The 17,321-nt window shown below is 39.0% G+C and overlaps 2 protein-coding genes across 6 annotated transcripts in view; both read left to right on the plus strand.

Moving 5' to 3' along the window:
- Positions 1-17,321, plus strand: part of fmnl1b (formin-like 1b) — a 68,217-nt gene that overhangs the window by 13,082 nt on the left and 37,814 nt on the right. For 2 of the 5 annotated variants that reach the window (XM_044179571.1, XM_044179573.1), the window contains exon 1: positions 11,710-12,562. The exons of 1 other annotated variant lie outside the window; for it this stretch is intronic. In XM_044179571.1, the coding sequence (XP_044035506.1) occupies positions 12,404-12,562 (159 nt within the window). In that variant the 5' untranslated portion in view covers positions 11,710-12,403. Of the gene's footprint in view, positions 1-11,709; positions 12,563-17,321 lie in introns of those variants that run through there. 2 more of the 5 variants (XM_044179570.1, XM_044179572.1) reach the window with 2 other exon arrangements.
- Positions 121-7,088, plus strand: ccr10 (chemokine (C-C motif) receptor 10). The gene is made up of 2 exons (XM_044179576.1): positions 121-544; positions 4,739-7,088. Exons 1-2 carry the CDS (start codon positions 520-522, stop codon positions 5,845-5,847), a joined length of 1,134 nt encoding a protein of 377 aa, XP_044035511.1. The 5' UTR covers positions 121-519; the 3' UTR covers positions 5,848-7,088.

Here is a 17,321-nt window from a genome sequence, read left to right on the forward strand (position 1 = left end):
CTTTCACAGAATTGTCTCCTCTCATTAGGACATGTTTTGGATTTGTCAAAGGTAAATAAACTCAAATGTACAGTATATCAAACGTGATTTGTGAATTTAAATACCTACATACTTAATACAGATTATATTAACAAAAATCCATGTGCAGTTACAGTGACAGATGCATGCAGTACGGTTGCAGTGATGATGATGATAGATGAACATCTGTTGGCTGGTAACAACAACGTTTTGCAAATCAGTATGCAATTGAAACTTTTGTTGATCAGATTTAACACAAAAGACAAATCATAAGAAACCCTCAGTCTCAGAAGTATGACAGCACTACTGAGGCATCAACAAAGTTTCATGCTCACATCCTTCTCCTGGTGGCATAAACAACCAACGCAGGGGTATGGCAAGGTCAGCAAAACACAGAACTGGTGCCATTGGCTGGAGGTGGTTAACGGTTAGCCCGCAGGCTTGTTTTTATGAGTGCCAGCTTCTCAAATCTACCACAGTCACAGGAGGAGGACTTGAGACATGCTTAACACCTCAAACAGCACAGGTAAGGTCACTTAAGCAAATCTGGGCAGTTTTGAAATAGTATTATTTTATTTTTTTTTATTATTATTATTATTTTTATTATTTTTATTATTATTTTTTAAAGAAGACTGATTAGCCGGTAAATGGAGTACGATATAGATATTAGTAAGTAAAGAAATGTATATAGTATATAGTAATATATATATAAATATATATATATATATATATATATATATATATATATATATATATATATATATATATATATATATATATATATATATATATATATATATATAAAATCTAATTAATTAATTAATAAATTGGAGAAGCTAAACAGTCAGTGTGGTTATGGTTCATCACAAATCAGAGCCCACACATGACTTGTTATTTATACAAGCTTCCTTTCAGCTGCCTGAGCAAATATACTATCGACTAACAACTGTAAATTATGAAGTGTAGAGGGAATAAATCTCATATTTTCACACATTTTCCTGATTTATTGTCAAAGGGCAAAAAGCCATGTTTGTTTTTAAAAAAAAATTTTAAATTGTCATTTACCCCAGCCACTACAATGAAAAGGAGAAATGAAACTGACTGCACTGATGTGTGATACTGTTAATCTTAAAGGTGCTCACGGGTTCCCACATGCCAACCTGACACCAGTGTCTCACACAGCAGTGAAAAATGACTGAAATATGACTGCTGCCTACTCAAACTGTACAGCTATATATGTGGTTGCTAGAGTTGATCTCACTTCCAACCTGATTGTAAAGGTGTTAGTATTTCCTGATATTGTGATGTAATTTGCAGTAGTCTGTTGTTAATAAAGGATACAGTATGAGGGGAAAATTGCAGGACTATAGACACTATTTACAGTAAAGCACTTGCTGTGAAAAATTAGATCAGATCTGATTTGAAATCAAGACCTGATAACAAAGAAAATATTTGCAATCTTAAAATTTTGCGTAACATTAGACAGCCTGTATTGAAAACAAATACAAAGTCAGACAACCAACATTAAAACGGCAACAAGAATAAAACGAAACAACCTGTCTATGCTCAGAGCTTGGAAGAGACTTTGATCTAAAGGTTTAAAAAATATCTTGGGACAATGAGAGACAAATTGTTGCGGGGTTGTCTTACAGCCGCCAAAAAACGTTTAGTCCGAAGACGGCTGCTGCCTCACTATCAGAAAATGTCTGACATCTTTTCATGACGTTGTATTACTCAAGCTGTCCACTGCCAACATAATAAGACAAAATCCCCCCTTTTTGGAGATGTGGTCACATGCAACAGCGCAAGTAAAGAATAAGCTTCATGAGTCACCAGAGGAACACTGTACTTTACATCTTACTTAATTTATAATAGTCAAGCAGTCCATTGGGGGGGACCCCGGGGGTTGGGTGGCCAAATAAAGATTTGTTCCCAAAAAAAGAATAAATATAAACCATTAATAGAGATATAAAAGACATCTGATAATTAGGCTTAGAAAACTTAGGAGGAAAGAATATCCATTGTCAAGTAATCATTAGATTGTAGAACTGTAACATTTAAATGAGAGCAGAATTGTGAGGTAGTTTGGGAACTAACAAGTAGGTGTGGAGAATACCATATATTGTCTTTCTGCATGTAGACACAATGATTAAGAAGAGATATCTGGAAAGCATCAAAGGCAGTGAGGAGACTGATGAGTCAGAGCCCGAGTAGGAGTAGTATCAGCAGCATACAACATATTATCATCCGCATAATAAGGCAATTCAAATACAAAGGCGTAATGCTGTTTTTTCTTTAAATTATATATATTATATATGAGAGAGAGAGAGAAAATAATAGTGGACCAATAGCTTATAGACTGCAGTTTGCTGAAGAGGTTTTTTATGATTTATGGTATCAAATGCTAAATTGGAGAGATCAATAAATAGTGTTGCCATATTATTATTATTATTTTTTTTTTTTTTTTTTTTAGGAGACTATCATACAATACACAATATTACACAAACAGCAGCTGCAATGCAGGGGAAAACCCGGCCACTGGAAGAAAGGCATTGTGGACTATGATTCTAGGAGTTTTCGTTGTATTATAGTACTTAAAATTGCACTGCAAAAATATTGCCTTGCCTGTTCGTGCACATGAAGAGGCTTGTCACTAGAGCAGTTTGTAAATCATAAAATGCATCAAAACTGTTTGGCAGTTTGGGTTGCAGCTCGTGAGGAAACATAACCCTCCCATGACTCAAATATATATTCTCTGTAAGGAGACTTTTCCTTTCAGCTGCCTGAGCAATATACCAACAAATATTCTATATTTTTTTGTTAAATGTGTTAATTTGTTTGTGGTTTTCAACTTTAAGGGAAAAGTGTGTGACGTTGCATAGCATAGCTTGTATTTAGCTCAACCTAGAACATTTTTTGGCAGAGTCTACATTAAACTGCAAACTAAGTTATTGCTCCATTCGTTATAGAGTAGAAAATTACAATCACACTAAATTACATTTAGTCTCACAAATGTTACCTTTACAGCTGTTGAGAACCAGTTAGGTTTGTTTCCTGGTCGAAGGAAATAAACTTTTTAAAAAGTAATTCCTGACACAAAGGTATATCAAATAAACCTCTGACACCCAGCGCTGCTCTGTTTACAAGACTGTCTACAAAATGTTTTCCTCCTTACTGTTGTTCCTCTTACCTTTTAGGGGAAACTCCTTAATCTCTGTCTCCACCATCAAATAAAGAAGTTAGAAAGAAAAGATATCAAAAGAAAATAGCTAAATTTAATATTATGAGGAGTCTCAGCTGTAACAATGAGAGGTGAAATGATAAAAGGTGTTTGTGGAAACTGCCTATAAAGGCTGTTAGCACGCGACACTGACTGATCTGTAGACCTAAAAGCTACCCACGATTTCCCCTGTGCCAACGTCCTCATGCCAGTCTCACGCAACCCTGTGCATAATGACTAAAATATCACAGCTGCTTACTCAAACTGAGGAACATAGCTGCAGGTCTCTCACTTTCAACCTGTTTGGAGGAGTTAGTATTTCCTGATATCATGATGTAAAGTACAGTATTCTGCTCAAAATCAACCCAGGCTGGGTTCTATGAGAGCACTATATGTTTTTGAGCAATAATTAGTCCTCACGCAAGTTGGTCTTACTGTGGAATTTTGCAGAAATTTTCCAGAATGACTCATAATGTTCATTACAGACATGCTACAGAAGGTTTTTATTGTGCAGTCTAGGCTGTTGTCTGGCCCAAACTGACTCCTTTCAGTAGCTAAGTTGTAAATTAATTTTAAAAAGTCCAAATCCTTGTGCGCAGTATCTTAGGAGTTTTAGTCTTCAGCCGTATATTTCAGTTACGTTGGATTACATGTAGAAAGTTTTTTTTAAAAGACTAATCTGACAGCTGCCACTCGTCTTAGAGTGGTCTGAAGTGGCAGTTCAGATACCGCACTCTACAAACTATTAGAGACTAACTGGATGACATTCTCGCTGAAACATTTCATCAACTGTAAAAATTAAGAAGCAAATTATACCTGGAGGTCCTTGTTTAACACTGTTCACACATCCTCCCAGATTTGAAATTCAGAAGAAGATGCTAAACCACCCATCTTGTTTTGTTTTTCTGAACACCTTTTTATAAAGTGTTGAAACTCAGCCTTCTTCTCACCTCGTTTGTTTCTGCAAAAGGTCTGCATTTTGTGACTCTAATTATGCTGGTGCATAGCCACAAAGCTGCACTCAACCATCCTTACATTTTGGTTGATGTAAAAAAAAAAAAAAAAAAAAAAAAAAAAAAAAAGTGTTAAAAGACTAACTCTCTTGAGGCTGTGCTTGGGCACAGCTGTGCTTTGAGCCAAATGCTAATAGCATGCCAACATGCTCACAGTGACAATGCTTTAGCAGGTGTTTACCATATACACCCTCCTAGTTGTTTTAGCATGCTAACATTTGCTAATTAGCACTAAACACAAAGTATAGGAATATCATTATTTTTATTGTATTGGAGTAAGTATTGGAACAAAATGACATTTTGACCTGATGATGAAAAGGTATTACAATTCATCCTGTGAATCCTTTGATCACCAAAGCTAGTAAGATTCATCCTCTGAGGACTTGGACCAAAACATTTTTAGTCACCGGAGAGTTTAATAAATGTTTTTATCATCCTTCTCATTGCAAGAGAAATTACTAACTAGTCTTCATTTTCTCCCCACCAGCAATGGACGACTTTTTTTACTATTACGATTCAAATATCTCGTTTGGGAATATAAGTAACATCAGTGATTACGACTCTGACTGGTGTGAGGCTGGGGAGGAGGAGTTCACCATCAAAATTTTCCAGACTTGCGTTTTCTGCCTGATCTTCCTGCTGGGTGTGGTGGGAAACTGCCTGGTGATTTCCACCTTTGCTCTATACCGCTCCCTCCGGCTTCGCTCCATGACCGACGTCTTCCTGTTCCACCTGGCACTGGCTGACCTCCTCCTGCTCCTCACGCTCCCATTGCAGGCTGTCGATACTCACCTGGGTTGGATCCTCTCCAGTCCCCTCTGCAAGGCCACACGTGCATGCTACGCTATCAACACCTATAGTGGGCTTCTGCTGCTAGCCTGCATCAGCGTTGATCGCTACTTGGTGGTGGCACGAGCCCAACAGATGCTCAGGCTACGCAGTCAGATATTAACAGGCGGGAAAGTAGCTGCCGTAGGTGTGTGGGTTGTCGCGGTGCTCCTCAGCCTGCCTGAAATCCTCTTCTCTGGGGTGAGTGATGGATACTGCGGCATGCTAAAGAGCGGAAGAGTCAAAATGGCCACCAATGGAGCCATCATTGCTGTCTTCTGCCTGTCCTTCTTTGTTATGGTGACATGCTACTCTATGATTGCTCAAGTGCTGTGGGAAGGGCACGCACATCGGCGGGGGAAGCAGTGGCATCGGCAGCGTACCTTGAAGCTGATGGTGGCTCTGGTGCTGGTTTTTCTGGTATTCCAGTTGCCGTACACTGTGGTGCTGTCACGTAAAATGGCAGGGCAGTTCTGCAGTCTTCTGTTGGAGTACATCACCTGCACTTTGGCGTACACCCGCTGTTGTCTCAACCCTATCCTGTACGCCCTGGTAGGCGTGCGCTTCCGTAACGACGTGATGAGGCTCATCCATGATTCAGGCTGCCCGTGTGGGCTCCAGCTGGTGCCACAGGCCGTGAGCTCCATCTCCCCCTCTTCACCTGCTCTCACAGTTCTCTCAGCTTGCTCTCCAACATCCCCCGAACGCAGTTACTCCAGCAACGAGACCGTGCCTCCCACCAAATTTCAGTTTCCAGAAACCAAATAATTTTTTATGGAATGGACTATAAACTTGCTGTCCACTTTGTATTGTTTTATATATACTGTAAGGGAATATAAGGGGATATAATGTATATTATACAGAAGCAATGAACTGAAAAATAAAAATTTAATTTGTCCCTTCCCACTGAGCAATTTGATGTTGAAAAGACGTTTAATAGATGTCTATTATTATACGTCTATTTGTCTGTAGACGCCTAGTTTAGAAGGTTTATTCAAGGTTGAAAAGTGAAAGTTTAGAAGATGCCTAGTCTTAACGTAACAACCTAACATTGCATTGTGGGATATGAGTAAACAGAATCTATGTATATGACAAAAAATAACCGGTTATACTGTAAACGTGTGGGCGTGCAGTGCTTATGTTAGATATTTACAGGTTTTTATGCATTTTTAAAATATGCAATGTTGTTTTTTAAAATATGGCCTAAAACCGGGCTATATGTTGCCAATAAATCCTGGTCTATATCAGAGCTAAAGCATAGAGGCGATGTTGAAATGACGTCTATTGCTCAGTGGATTACTTTATAGCTTTTACTTTTCAATTACCTTGTTTTAAGTGGGGTTATTGAGGCATTTGAAAATGTTTCTGACATACTGCAGAGATGTACTGTTGAGAGGCAGAGAGCAGTAACTACAGAAAAGGTAACATTAAGAAGAAAGGGTTTAAAGTTTTCAGGCTGGCCAGGCAAACTGCTACAGTAGATATGTTGTATCGCCCCCAAAAATCAGTATGTAAACCATATAATTTTATTAATCTACAGTCTGATAAAGTAATTCTCGATGTGCGATAGTTTAACCACCCCAAATAATATTTATTTGTCAGAGGCTGAGATGGCAGTTGCTTCTACTTTGCTAAGCTAGTTAACTGATATATTTTAATTACAGACAGTTAGCGTCAGTTTAGATTTAGCCAATGTTAGCCATGGCTATCTCACCAGCTAGCTTTAAATAGAAATATAGCTCTCTTGTTTTTGCTGTCTACACACAAATTATACATTTCTATAGTATTTTTTCTTTTTTATGGTAAAAGTTAATGTCAAAAAGTCAGATTTTGGTCTTAACTCGGTTTTGAATATGTAGTTACTGCATTTTTGGCTTTGCAGGGCAGTACTGCTCTCATGTTATGCCTTGTAATCAAAATGTATATTTATATAAATGTTTTGGTTGAAACCTTGGTGATACAATAAAATCACTGGAGCTTAGCTGCAGTCATGAGTTTTAAATACTTGATGCTGTTGCCACATTTCTTTTGTCACTCAAAAAGTCTTGAGGTTTGATACCCAGCTCATCATTAGTCACATTGGCAGTATATGACCGAAGATAGTCACACAGACAGCATATGGTCACACTTTATTTTGTTAGAGTTGTTTTTCAGCCATCAGGTGACAAAGCAGATGGTCAGAGTTACAGATTTCGTAACCCTAACCACAACCTCATTTGCAACCATAAAGCCAGCAGTACCATATTTTTATTTCAAGGAACTGAAATCCTAATAAATGCTTTCACGATGTTCAGGGGAGGGTTAGGTTTGATTGCAGGCGCTTAACAGATTTTCATCTGCTCTCAGTAGTTTTCTCCGTCTCCAACAGAAAGAAGCATTTTGTTTTTACCTTGCGTCCTCTGCTTGGCTCTCGTGTCCAGGTTAATATGTTCAAATGTATTATACTGTATATATTTTTGGATATTACTTTGTTTGTCCAGGGTTTGAGTCAAGCGTCTATACTGTCAGGTTATAAACAACATGTTCAACAGAGTGTCCCGTGGATATTTGCTGTATCTCTGAACTAGAACCACAAACCCCAAAACAAAACTAGACTACTATTGAAATAAATTGCTTTTGGTGATAGATCAGTTATGTTATCATATATATATATATATATATATATATATATATATATATATATATATATATATATATATATATATATATATATATATATATATATATATATATATATATATATATATATATATATATATATATATTATTAATATATATAGTGAAACTTGTTGAATTTGTCTTTGTTGTTTAATAGTTCATTGTATTGTTTTCTCCACTCACTTGTTTGTACGATTAAACTTTGATGCATTTTATTAACTTAAAGACTCTTCTTTCCACCCACCACTTACCAGCAATAGTAGACACTGTACCTGACCTACAAGCAGATATATTTACGATGTTTCTTCAAAGCATTTTTTTAATTTGACTTCTGACTCACTACCCTTGCAATCATCAGTTTGCATAGACATGTTGTGCACAGAAACTATAAACCAGCATAATGTTAGTCTTAGCCCCTAATTAAAGCTTTTTATTATCTCACTTACATCTCTGTTGTACTGTTGTACTCTATGCTGGAAAAGGACTGCTGTACCGAATGTGTGGCTGTAGGTTAAAATCAGCCGTCTACCGGAAGTTTAGACTTTTGTGGCTCTAATGTGTGAGTCTCACGTCTGTATGAGTCAACACATATTGTTTATACTATAAATGCATGTGTTGCAGAAAGAGGGCCGGTGCTCTTAGCGCCCAGCTGCCGAGGCGTCTCTCTCCAGCACATGTAGAATGAGTCTGTGCTGCGGCCTGCACTCGTGAGAGAGAAATCTATAAAACAGATGTCGCTCCACATTGTTCATCCTCATGGTTCACTACAGAGTTTTTGTGAAGGCGAGTTTCAGTTTGATTGGTACAAATTGTATATACAATAATAACAAACACTGAAGATACTATGATTCATTCATATGTGCCATCTCTAATAGAATAAATAAAAATACTTGTTAATTTTATTTTTTTTTTTTACATTTAAGTTTGACCATAGAGAGAGATGAATGAGTTAACCAAGAAGAAGAAAACCACCCTCTTGTTAGTATTAAAAACTTTAGTTTTACCTTTTTTATAATCATAATATATCAAAATATTTTAAAGGTTCTTGTAAATGGTGCTCTTATTGAGTCCACTTCATCTGCATATTTCATCTCTAGCTTTTAAATGAAAACAGAACCCTAGAATTTAGGTAAATTGAGGTGTGAAGTGAATGGCTGTGGCAGGAAAAAGTGTAATGCGATGATGTGGCCACTAGATGTCAGCCTGATGCACCGTGTACTAGTCTGTCCTTAAAACAACACTCTGCTGTGAAGTTGACTGAAACAGTAATACAGTATGGTTTCACTGCAAAGTTGTACATCTCTAATGTAATCTTTATTACCAGATCATTTTTAATCAATTTAAGTTGTGACAGAGACACAACAGTGCACTACTGACATACAGTACTGAATCAGCGCTGTCACTCATTTGTTCAGTGGTTCAAATTAATTAAATGAAACTGGTTATCATCAGGCCAAGTACACCTTTTTAGGTAGAGCTGCAGCTAATAATTATTTTCACTATCGATTAATCTGCAAGTTATTTTCTTGATTTAATTGACGTCAGAAAAGAGTGAAAATTGCCCATGATGACGTCTTCAAGTCACTTGTTTTGTGCAACGAACAATTCAGTTCAATACCACATGAAAGAAAAGTTAATATCAGCAGATCCTGATTGAGAAGCTGGAACATGGTAATCAAAATGTTGCTGACTTTTTTTTTTTCTGTTGATTGATTTGACTAATCGATTCAGCTTTTCTTCTAGCCTTTTAGTTTTTGCAATTATGGTTATGTGAGCCAACTCCGTCACTGCGTGACACAGAATAAAGGCCTCTGGAAACAGTCTTAATGGCTGCAAGCTTAGATAATAAATCGGGTGTAATGGCGATAGTAATAGTCTTGTATGTGTGCTGTAGTTTCGGAAGGGTCACTCTATGACTTGAAACCAGTTTCAAATTGTACACACCTTTTTGTCACGAACTCAGAAACGGGGATACCGTTCAGTTTCTGTTAGAAACCTCACAACACAGAACTCCTCATCACATTTATCTAAATTCTAACTTACTGTAAACCCAGTGAACAACGCTTCATTATGTCCTGCGTGCTGCTGATCAGGTGTGGCCAGACACACAGGTATCAGTGTGACACTCATTATTTATTAACAGCTGCTTCCACCTTCCAGTAACACTCCAGCCGTTCTGTAGCCAACAACTTGCTGACTAACCGAGTCCTCTGGCCCTCTCTGAGTAAGAAGTTGTCATCGCTGCTACACAACTTATGATTCTGATTAAGTGTGTGATCCTCTTTAGCAGCCACATTACACTTGTGGTTTGTTTAGGACGCAGGGTATTATGAGAGTTTCTGATGACGCAACATGTTAGTATGAATGGGTCTTTGACCAGAGAGGGATCTGGTTCTGTGAGCTGCCAACGTTTGGCTGTTACCTGTTTGGAAAGGCAAAACACCGTGCGACAGAACGTGCTACGCCTACTGCGGCTTTCATTTACAGGTGATGCTGTTCATAATGTATTTAAATGAAAACTCATGCCCTGTACTTTATGTGAAGGCTGATAATAATAAACGATAATGATGAATTCAAATTGAAGCATTACCTTTCACGTAACCCTAGGACACTTTAGTACGTTTATTGACCTAAATATCACAATGCAAACATAAAGAATAACTTCACATTATCATATAAAAACATTAGGTCCAAACAATATTCCATATATTATACAATTATGTCAGCACATAAATACAATAAGTCTTTTTCACAGCAGTCATTTTGACTTCAGACATTTCCGACAATGTCACGAAAAGCTGAACATTATGAGCTCTGTAAAGATATACCCAAGTGTGTAAAGAAATAAAGGTAAACTAAATTTATAAGAATCTTGGCAAACAAGATAAGGCTTCAGTCTAGGTTTAAAAACAGAGATGGACTCAGGCTTGAGTCCTGGTTCTGCAAAGATACATGTAAAAGTGTCCGCAGGTCTACAGAGAGGAATGTCATGGGTAACCGTAGGTTGCAGAAGCTTGCTTAAGGAACTGATGCCTTTCTGTCAGGAGGCGAAATGGAAGAACAAAAACATGTTAACATTATAATCCATATCTTTACAACCACGGGAATGTGTCAGAATGACTCCCGTGCATCTGGCAGAAGCATGTTGCCTTCAGGAACAAAAGCTCATGACTGTTAAAAGTAAGAATTAAAAGTGACGGCGAAGCAGCGAACAAATGCATCTTTTCACATCCAGGCCTCAGATAGCTGGTCAACCAGAATATTTTCTGGTATTTTAATGATAATAAACACATTTATGATTTCACGGCAGGATATTTCCTCTTATTTCTACGCACACTTGATATTGTAGAGTTATGGAATAACTTAAAGGATAAGGCCCGGCATTATTCAATATTTTCCTTATTGTCTGCAAATCCCATGAAAATACCGAAACTAACAATGTGTTGGCCCCCCATTGGTTCCCACTGTAGGTCTTTTAAAAATGTCTCACAAATATAAAGTTTAATTTAAAAGTCTGAGTAATTTCCTAAAAAAGCTGGAAACTACTTTTTTTTATCAAACATTAGTCAAACAGGAGGACACAGAGCATTTGTTGGGGACCGTTTTCAGCGGATTAATACACATTTGGTGCGCTAGTGAAGAAGACTGCTTTGGATACACAGATAAGTAAGATCAGTAAGATCAAGTCATCGTTGGTTCTGGTGTTTTTCATGGGATTTGTTGAGAATAAGAAAAATACAGAAAATCACCGGACTGGACCTTTATTTATTTATTTATTTATTTTATTTTTAATTCCTGAATTAGCTTCTGAACATACGGCTCAGTTTGTGTCAGAAATCTGACACTATGGCTTTCTGTAGATTACTGGAGAAATATGTGCCTTGTTGTACATGGAGGCATTAGGACCCAGAGAGCTCAGGTCTCTCCGTGCTCTCTGCTGTTGGAGCTAATGCCTCTGCTGCCTCCTGCCTCTCTCTGTCCCTCTTTCGGATAGACAGAGTGGCTGCCTGCTGGATCTCTGCCTTTCCCTCTTTTCCTCTTTTTTTCCTCTGGATATGGAGATCAAAGGCCCAGAGACTCGCAGCATCCAACAGCAGATGGAGGGCTTCCATAGACTACCTGCAAGCCCAACTAAGTCTAATTACCTGAGAGCACTGCAGCTTTTGGAGTAGTTTCCTCCAGAGTTTTCTCCTCACCTGTCCAGACGGAAACACAGAAGTGATAAGTTTGTTTGTTAGTCTTCTTGTCTTTAATTTTTCTTCTTGCTGCAGCCTCGTCCTGTGCGCAGAGCTACAGGCTCTGAACTTTATCTCCTCCCCTTTTCTCTTTCACTCGTTCAGCTGTCACTCTGTCTGTCACTCTCAGGATATCCCCTTCCCTCTTTCTAGGGTTTCATAATGCATCAGGATCTCATTCAGAGGCAGGGGTGAATTTAAACCCTGAGAATATGGACGAGTAATGAGCGCTACTTCAGCATGAATCAACACACTGGGGTCATGGAAATAACGAAAGGTCACAGACAAGTGCCTCACAGAGCTTCACACTTAGCTTTGAATAACTAGATACAAAATACTTTTTAAATTATTGACTTTTTAGCACTGTTTTTAGCTGAGGCTGATTTTTCGGGAGCAGGTTTTTTTTGCACGTGTATTTCTTGGATACAGTAATGGGGAATGCAGCAGGAAGCATGGATATACTCCAGGGGAAGGAGGGCAAGACGGTGTCTGCCCCTCCAGGCTCCACAGGCTCCCAGAAACGAACCGTGGGGCTGAAACTCCCGATGCCACCTGAAGAAGAACTGGAGCAACGCTTCAGTGCAGTGCTGGTGAGTTGTAGCATATCAGGGTGCATGTCAACTTTAACATAGAAGAAGAGAGCACAAGGCAAACGGCACAAAGAAACAAAGAATTTGGAATATGTTGGAAATGTGCACGTCCTCGGGACAAGCTTATCACAGTACCAGGTACACAATGCCACTGTGGAAAGATACATAAGAGGTCCTTTATACTGGAGCTTACTGCAGCATTAGGCTCACTGCATGGTCTGCTGGAGGATGAATGATGAGGGGGAAGTCAGATCTGTTTACAATTTAATAAAAGGTGCAACTAAACCTTACATTTTCATCATCACAGCTTCAAATTCAGCGTAGATCACCTTGTTTGTAAAGAATCACTCTTATATTTCGTTAGATTACCTTTTAGAGAAGATTGTTACACACATGTGACACACTTTGGGCGTACTTGGTTTGGTCTGCGCCCCTTAGTCCCAATAAAGAGAAGTCTTAATGCTGCAGCATGCGATGATATTTAGACAATAGAGAGCTTCCAACTTTCCTGTTTCAACATGACAGTGTCCCCCTGCACAAAGCAGCTCCGTAAAGAAATAGTTTTCCCAGTTTGGTGAGGAGCCCCGACCTCGAGCCCATCCAGCACCTTTGGGATGAACTGGATCACCGACTGTGAGCCAGACCTGATCGCCCAACGAAGGGTCCTCCAAACTAAAACAGAAATGCTATGTACAGAGACATAAGTACTGCACAGTGCCATTTATTTAGTTTCTTTCAGGCTTAGTTTTGTATTAATATAAAGTACTGAATGGTGCGCTGTGGAGTTTTCTTGTAAACAAAGAAAAGTTGATGTTCATTGTGTGTATGTCTAACAAATGCGATGAATGCATTTCCTACCGCATTAAACATTTGCAAATCAGATTTTTCTTAAAAGTTTGAAACCTTCATTGTTTACATACAAGTTTACTAGCAAGACGTCTTGCTGCGTTTCTCCCCTCGCATTACCGCCACTTGTAGATCGGTGGAATAGTGTGACACCATTGGCAGGACTGTGTATCGCATCACCCGCGTGCACACGACAAACAACCACCCACTTATAGAAAGACCCATCCATATGCTGTGATATTTTACTACTTTCACTTTGATACTTCAATTTCCCTGCATGGGATCAATAAAGCTTATCTTATCTCGTCCTTTAACAACCACTTCTCGTGTCCGATCTCACTGAAGCTCTTGTGTCTGAACGGGAGCAAATCCCTGCAGCCAGAAGAGTGGAGGCAGTTATAGCAGCAGATTAATGCCCATGGTTTTGGCATAAGATGTTCAACAATCACACAGGGTGTACTGTTGAGGTGTCCACATACTTTTGGCTGGCATGTAGCTGGAGAGTGGCCTCATAGTCAGCAGCAGTATAATAATAATAATAATAATAAAGCTTTATTTATAGAGCACTTATCAAAACAAAGTACAACGTGCTTCACAACAAGAGAAGTAAAATATCACAGTGAATGATGAAATATAAAGAAATAAAATACATAAAACGCACAAAAGCAATAAAATAAACAGTTCAGGTAAAATCAAGATCTGCTTTCAGATAAAAATGTGTTCTGAGAAGAGACTTAAACGAAGACGCTGACTCAGACAACCTAATGTCTTCGGGCAGGTTGTTCCAGAGCCTCGGGGCCCTGATGGCAAAGCTCTGCCCCCCTTAGTTTCCATCCTGGACTCAGGAACAGACAGGAGACCCCTGCCCGAAGATCTCAAACTACGTGAAGGTTCATAAGGGATTACAAGGTCTAAAATATAATCTGGAGCCATGAAGAGCCTTAAAAGTAATCAATAAGATCTTCAAATCAATCCTAAAACCAACAGGGAGCCGATGTAAAGAGGCTGAACCAGGTGTGATGTGATCGAACCTCTCGGTCCTGGTTTACAGCCGAGCAGCTGAGTTCTGTACAGTCTGCAGTCGTGTCAGAGTTTTTTGATTAATACGTGTGAACAGGCTGTTACAGTAATCGAGGCGTGAGGAGATAAAAGCGTGTGCAACAGTTTCTGCATCACTAAGATTTAAAATAGATTGGATTTTTGCAATATTTCTGAGGTGATAAAAACATGATTGACAAGCTTAGTGATATGTTGCTCAAAACATAAATTGCTATCAAACAGGACACCAAGATTTCTTGCTTTCAGTACACACAGTATACTGTGGTTGTGCTTGTGGTTTTATTGTAAATTACACATTTGTTCATGAAGGGGGGGCTTCAGGTCTCTGTAATTCAAAGTATATTAAAGGCAGAATGATGTTTGTAAACACACGATTCAAAGTTGGCCCCTCCGCCCCGGCTCAGCGAGAGAGAGAGAGAGAGCAGTGGTGGTGGACCGAGCTAGACAATGCATGAAGAGAGGGAGCGGCGTTAGCGAGAACAAAGCAGTGAATCAGAGAAATAAAACGTTACTTTCTTGTTTCACCTCCACACCACCCTGCAGGAAGGAGCCACATTGTCCCACGCTTCATCCTGTCGGCCTCTGCTGTGTGTGTGTGTGTGTGTGTGTGTGTGTGTAGCTCAGCCCCGCTCTCGGTCAAACAGACACAGTCCTGCAGCTCTTCATACTTCCACAGTCTCGCATGGCCAGGCCCATCTCCACACTTCGTTTTAGCGCTGTGACAGCGCCGGAGATACATCCATGACACACAGACAGCAGAGGAGAGAGACGGAGACAGCGATGTCACCCGAGTCCCGGCCTCACAGCCTGCGCACTGTTATTGGCTGGAGGCTACACGCCACTGCCTAAAGGTTGACGCCCAGAAACGTCCCGAACACAGAAAACTAATAAGAAACTGAGAAAATACAGGCAGAGGGCAGCGTCTCCGCAGATACAGACACACACTTCTAGTATTGATTGAGAGGGATTATTTTTGTCTGTACATTGTTTTTTAGAAGAAATCCTACTCATTATGCCTTAGTCATGCTAGATAAAAAATCGATTATTTTAATTTTTTTATTGCCTGGCCTTCCCCACGACTCAAAGCGAGTCAAAGCCACCATGATAATCATTAACAACGACCAGCATTCCTCGACCATAACTTGATTTTCTCTTCATTACTTGCTTCACTGAGTCGTTAGTTGTCTCCTCTTCAACAAACAAACAACAAACTGAGCTCATGCCTATGTGGTGACAGTCAGAAATAAAGAGTCTGACAACAGTTATGTTGAATATGTGACCAGACTTGCTGTATGATAACTTCATTCCTTTCGTCATTCTTCTCTGAGCCTTATCATCTGAGTCTCTGAGCTGCACGATGGTATGTGACATCATGTTGAGCTGATCTGTGATTTGATACCATGAAACATAAATAGTCAGGCCCGAGGCTTATTGTCAGTGAGCATGCTTATGGAAACTCCTTCTTACCCTCCTGAAGGTGAATAGCAATCAATTAAAGCCCTGATTAATGATGTTTGATTGAACTGCCTCAATAGAAGCAGTGTGTGTGTGTGAGCATAAAACACTCCCTGTTAGGGCAGAACCGAACTCTAATCTCTGCTGAAGCGCTAATGGGGGTTTTTCTGTCAAAAGGATATCTCCGAAACATTTCAGCTGATTTCTTTGATATTTGGTGGATAGATTGGACTAAAGATCAGCTTAATCTGCAGAATCAGATGTACTGGTTTTTAGCCATAATAATTAAACTAGATTCCTAAGATTATGTTCAAATCAATTCAACTTTAAAAATGTAGGTGATGGGAAATTCAGAGTTTCAGAGTTTAACAGCAAGTTTGAGAAGGGATTGTAGAAATGTTTAACATTGAATTATTCATTCAACCTTTAAGCATACTTTACATGTGAAAATTTGTTAGGAAACATATGATTTAAGGATATTTCACATCTGAAGTGTAAGAAAGATAGACAGTAGGCAAATGTGGTTTCCAGACACTTTAGATATGTGCTGTTTTTGGTAAGGCCACAATTCACATATGATTTTGACAGAACAATGCTAAATCCTTTTATTTTTATTGAAATTGTCTTTTCTTTCTTGCAAAAACAGTTTTAAATAGTCCAAGAAATAACAGAAATGGTCTTAAAAAACATTTTGTGGAAATTGTGTGTAATTGTAAAGTGTAAACGCCTCCTCAGGTCATTAAAACTCCCAAATTCGCAGCAGCCACAGCGAGGACATGACCGCAGTGTTTTGTTAATGGTGTCTGCAGTGCAGTTGGAGATTAGTTGAGCATTGAAAGACGTTTAGTTTACAGTGTTTTAATAATGCACAGCTAGGATCTGAACATGCTGACTTCCCCATATCTAAGTTTTATTCAGCAATTCTCTCCAGACGCATGGAGACGCGTTGCATGTATCCCTGAGGTCTAACGTGTTGAATACATTTTCTTTAAAGAGTTTCCCCTCGGGGATCAATAAAGTATTTCTGATTCTTCCTTATAAAACATTGGCAAAGCTGATTTTAAAAAAACAAAAAAACGTATTTTAAATCCAGCATCTATGTTTACTTGCTGGTGGTCTTCTTCCTCCCTGCCTTTGTTGGCACATTGCTGCATATCTTGGCGTGTTACCGCCACCTGTAGATTAGTGGAATAGTATGAAACCATTGGTAGGACTGTGCACAAGACCTACTCATAGAAAAACAGCTCCATAACACTGCTAGAGGTCAAAACCCCCACAGGGACCCTTTAAGCTACATGCTTGACACCTAAATTACAATGACAGGAGGCCTTCAGCGCTACCTTGGAAAGTGACATCACTTTCAGTCCTCTGTTTTAGAGATTTTTAGTCATTTGATTAC

This window comes from Siniperca chuatsi, linkage group LG20 (assembly GCF_020085105.1).
Source record: "Siniperca chuatsi isolate FFG_IHB_CAS linkage group LG20, ASM2008510v1, whole genome shotgun sequence".
NCBI lineage: Eukaryota > Metazoa > Chordata > Actinopteri > Centrarchiformes > Sinipercidae > Siniperca > Siniperca chuatsi.

Excerpts from the sequence above, each read along its gene's own strand:
- ccr10 (XM_044179576.1), top strand. The coding sequence starts at position 520 with ATGCTTAACACCTCAAACAGCACAG. Across the intron at positions 545-4,738 it reads TAACACCTCAAACAGCACAG|CAATGGACGACTTTTTTTAC; the intron begins GTAAGGTCACTT and ends TCTCCCCACCAG.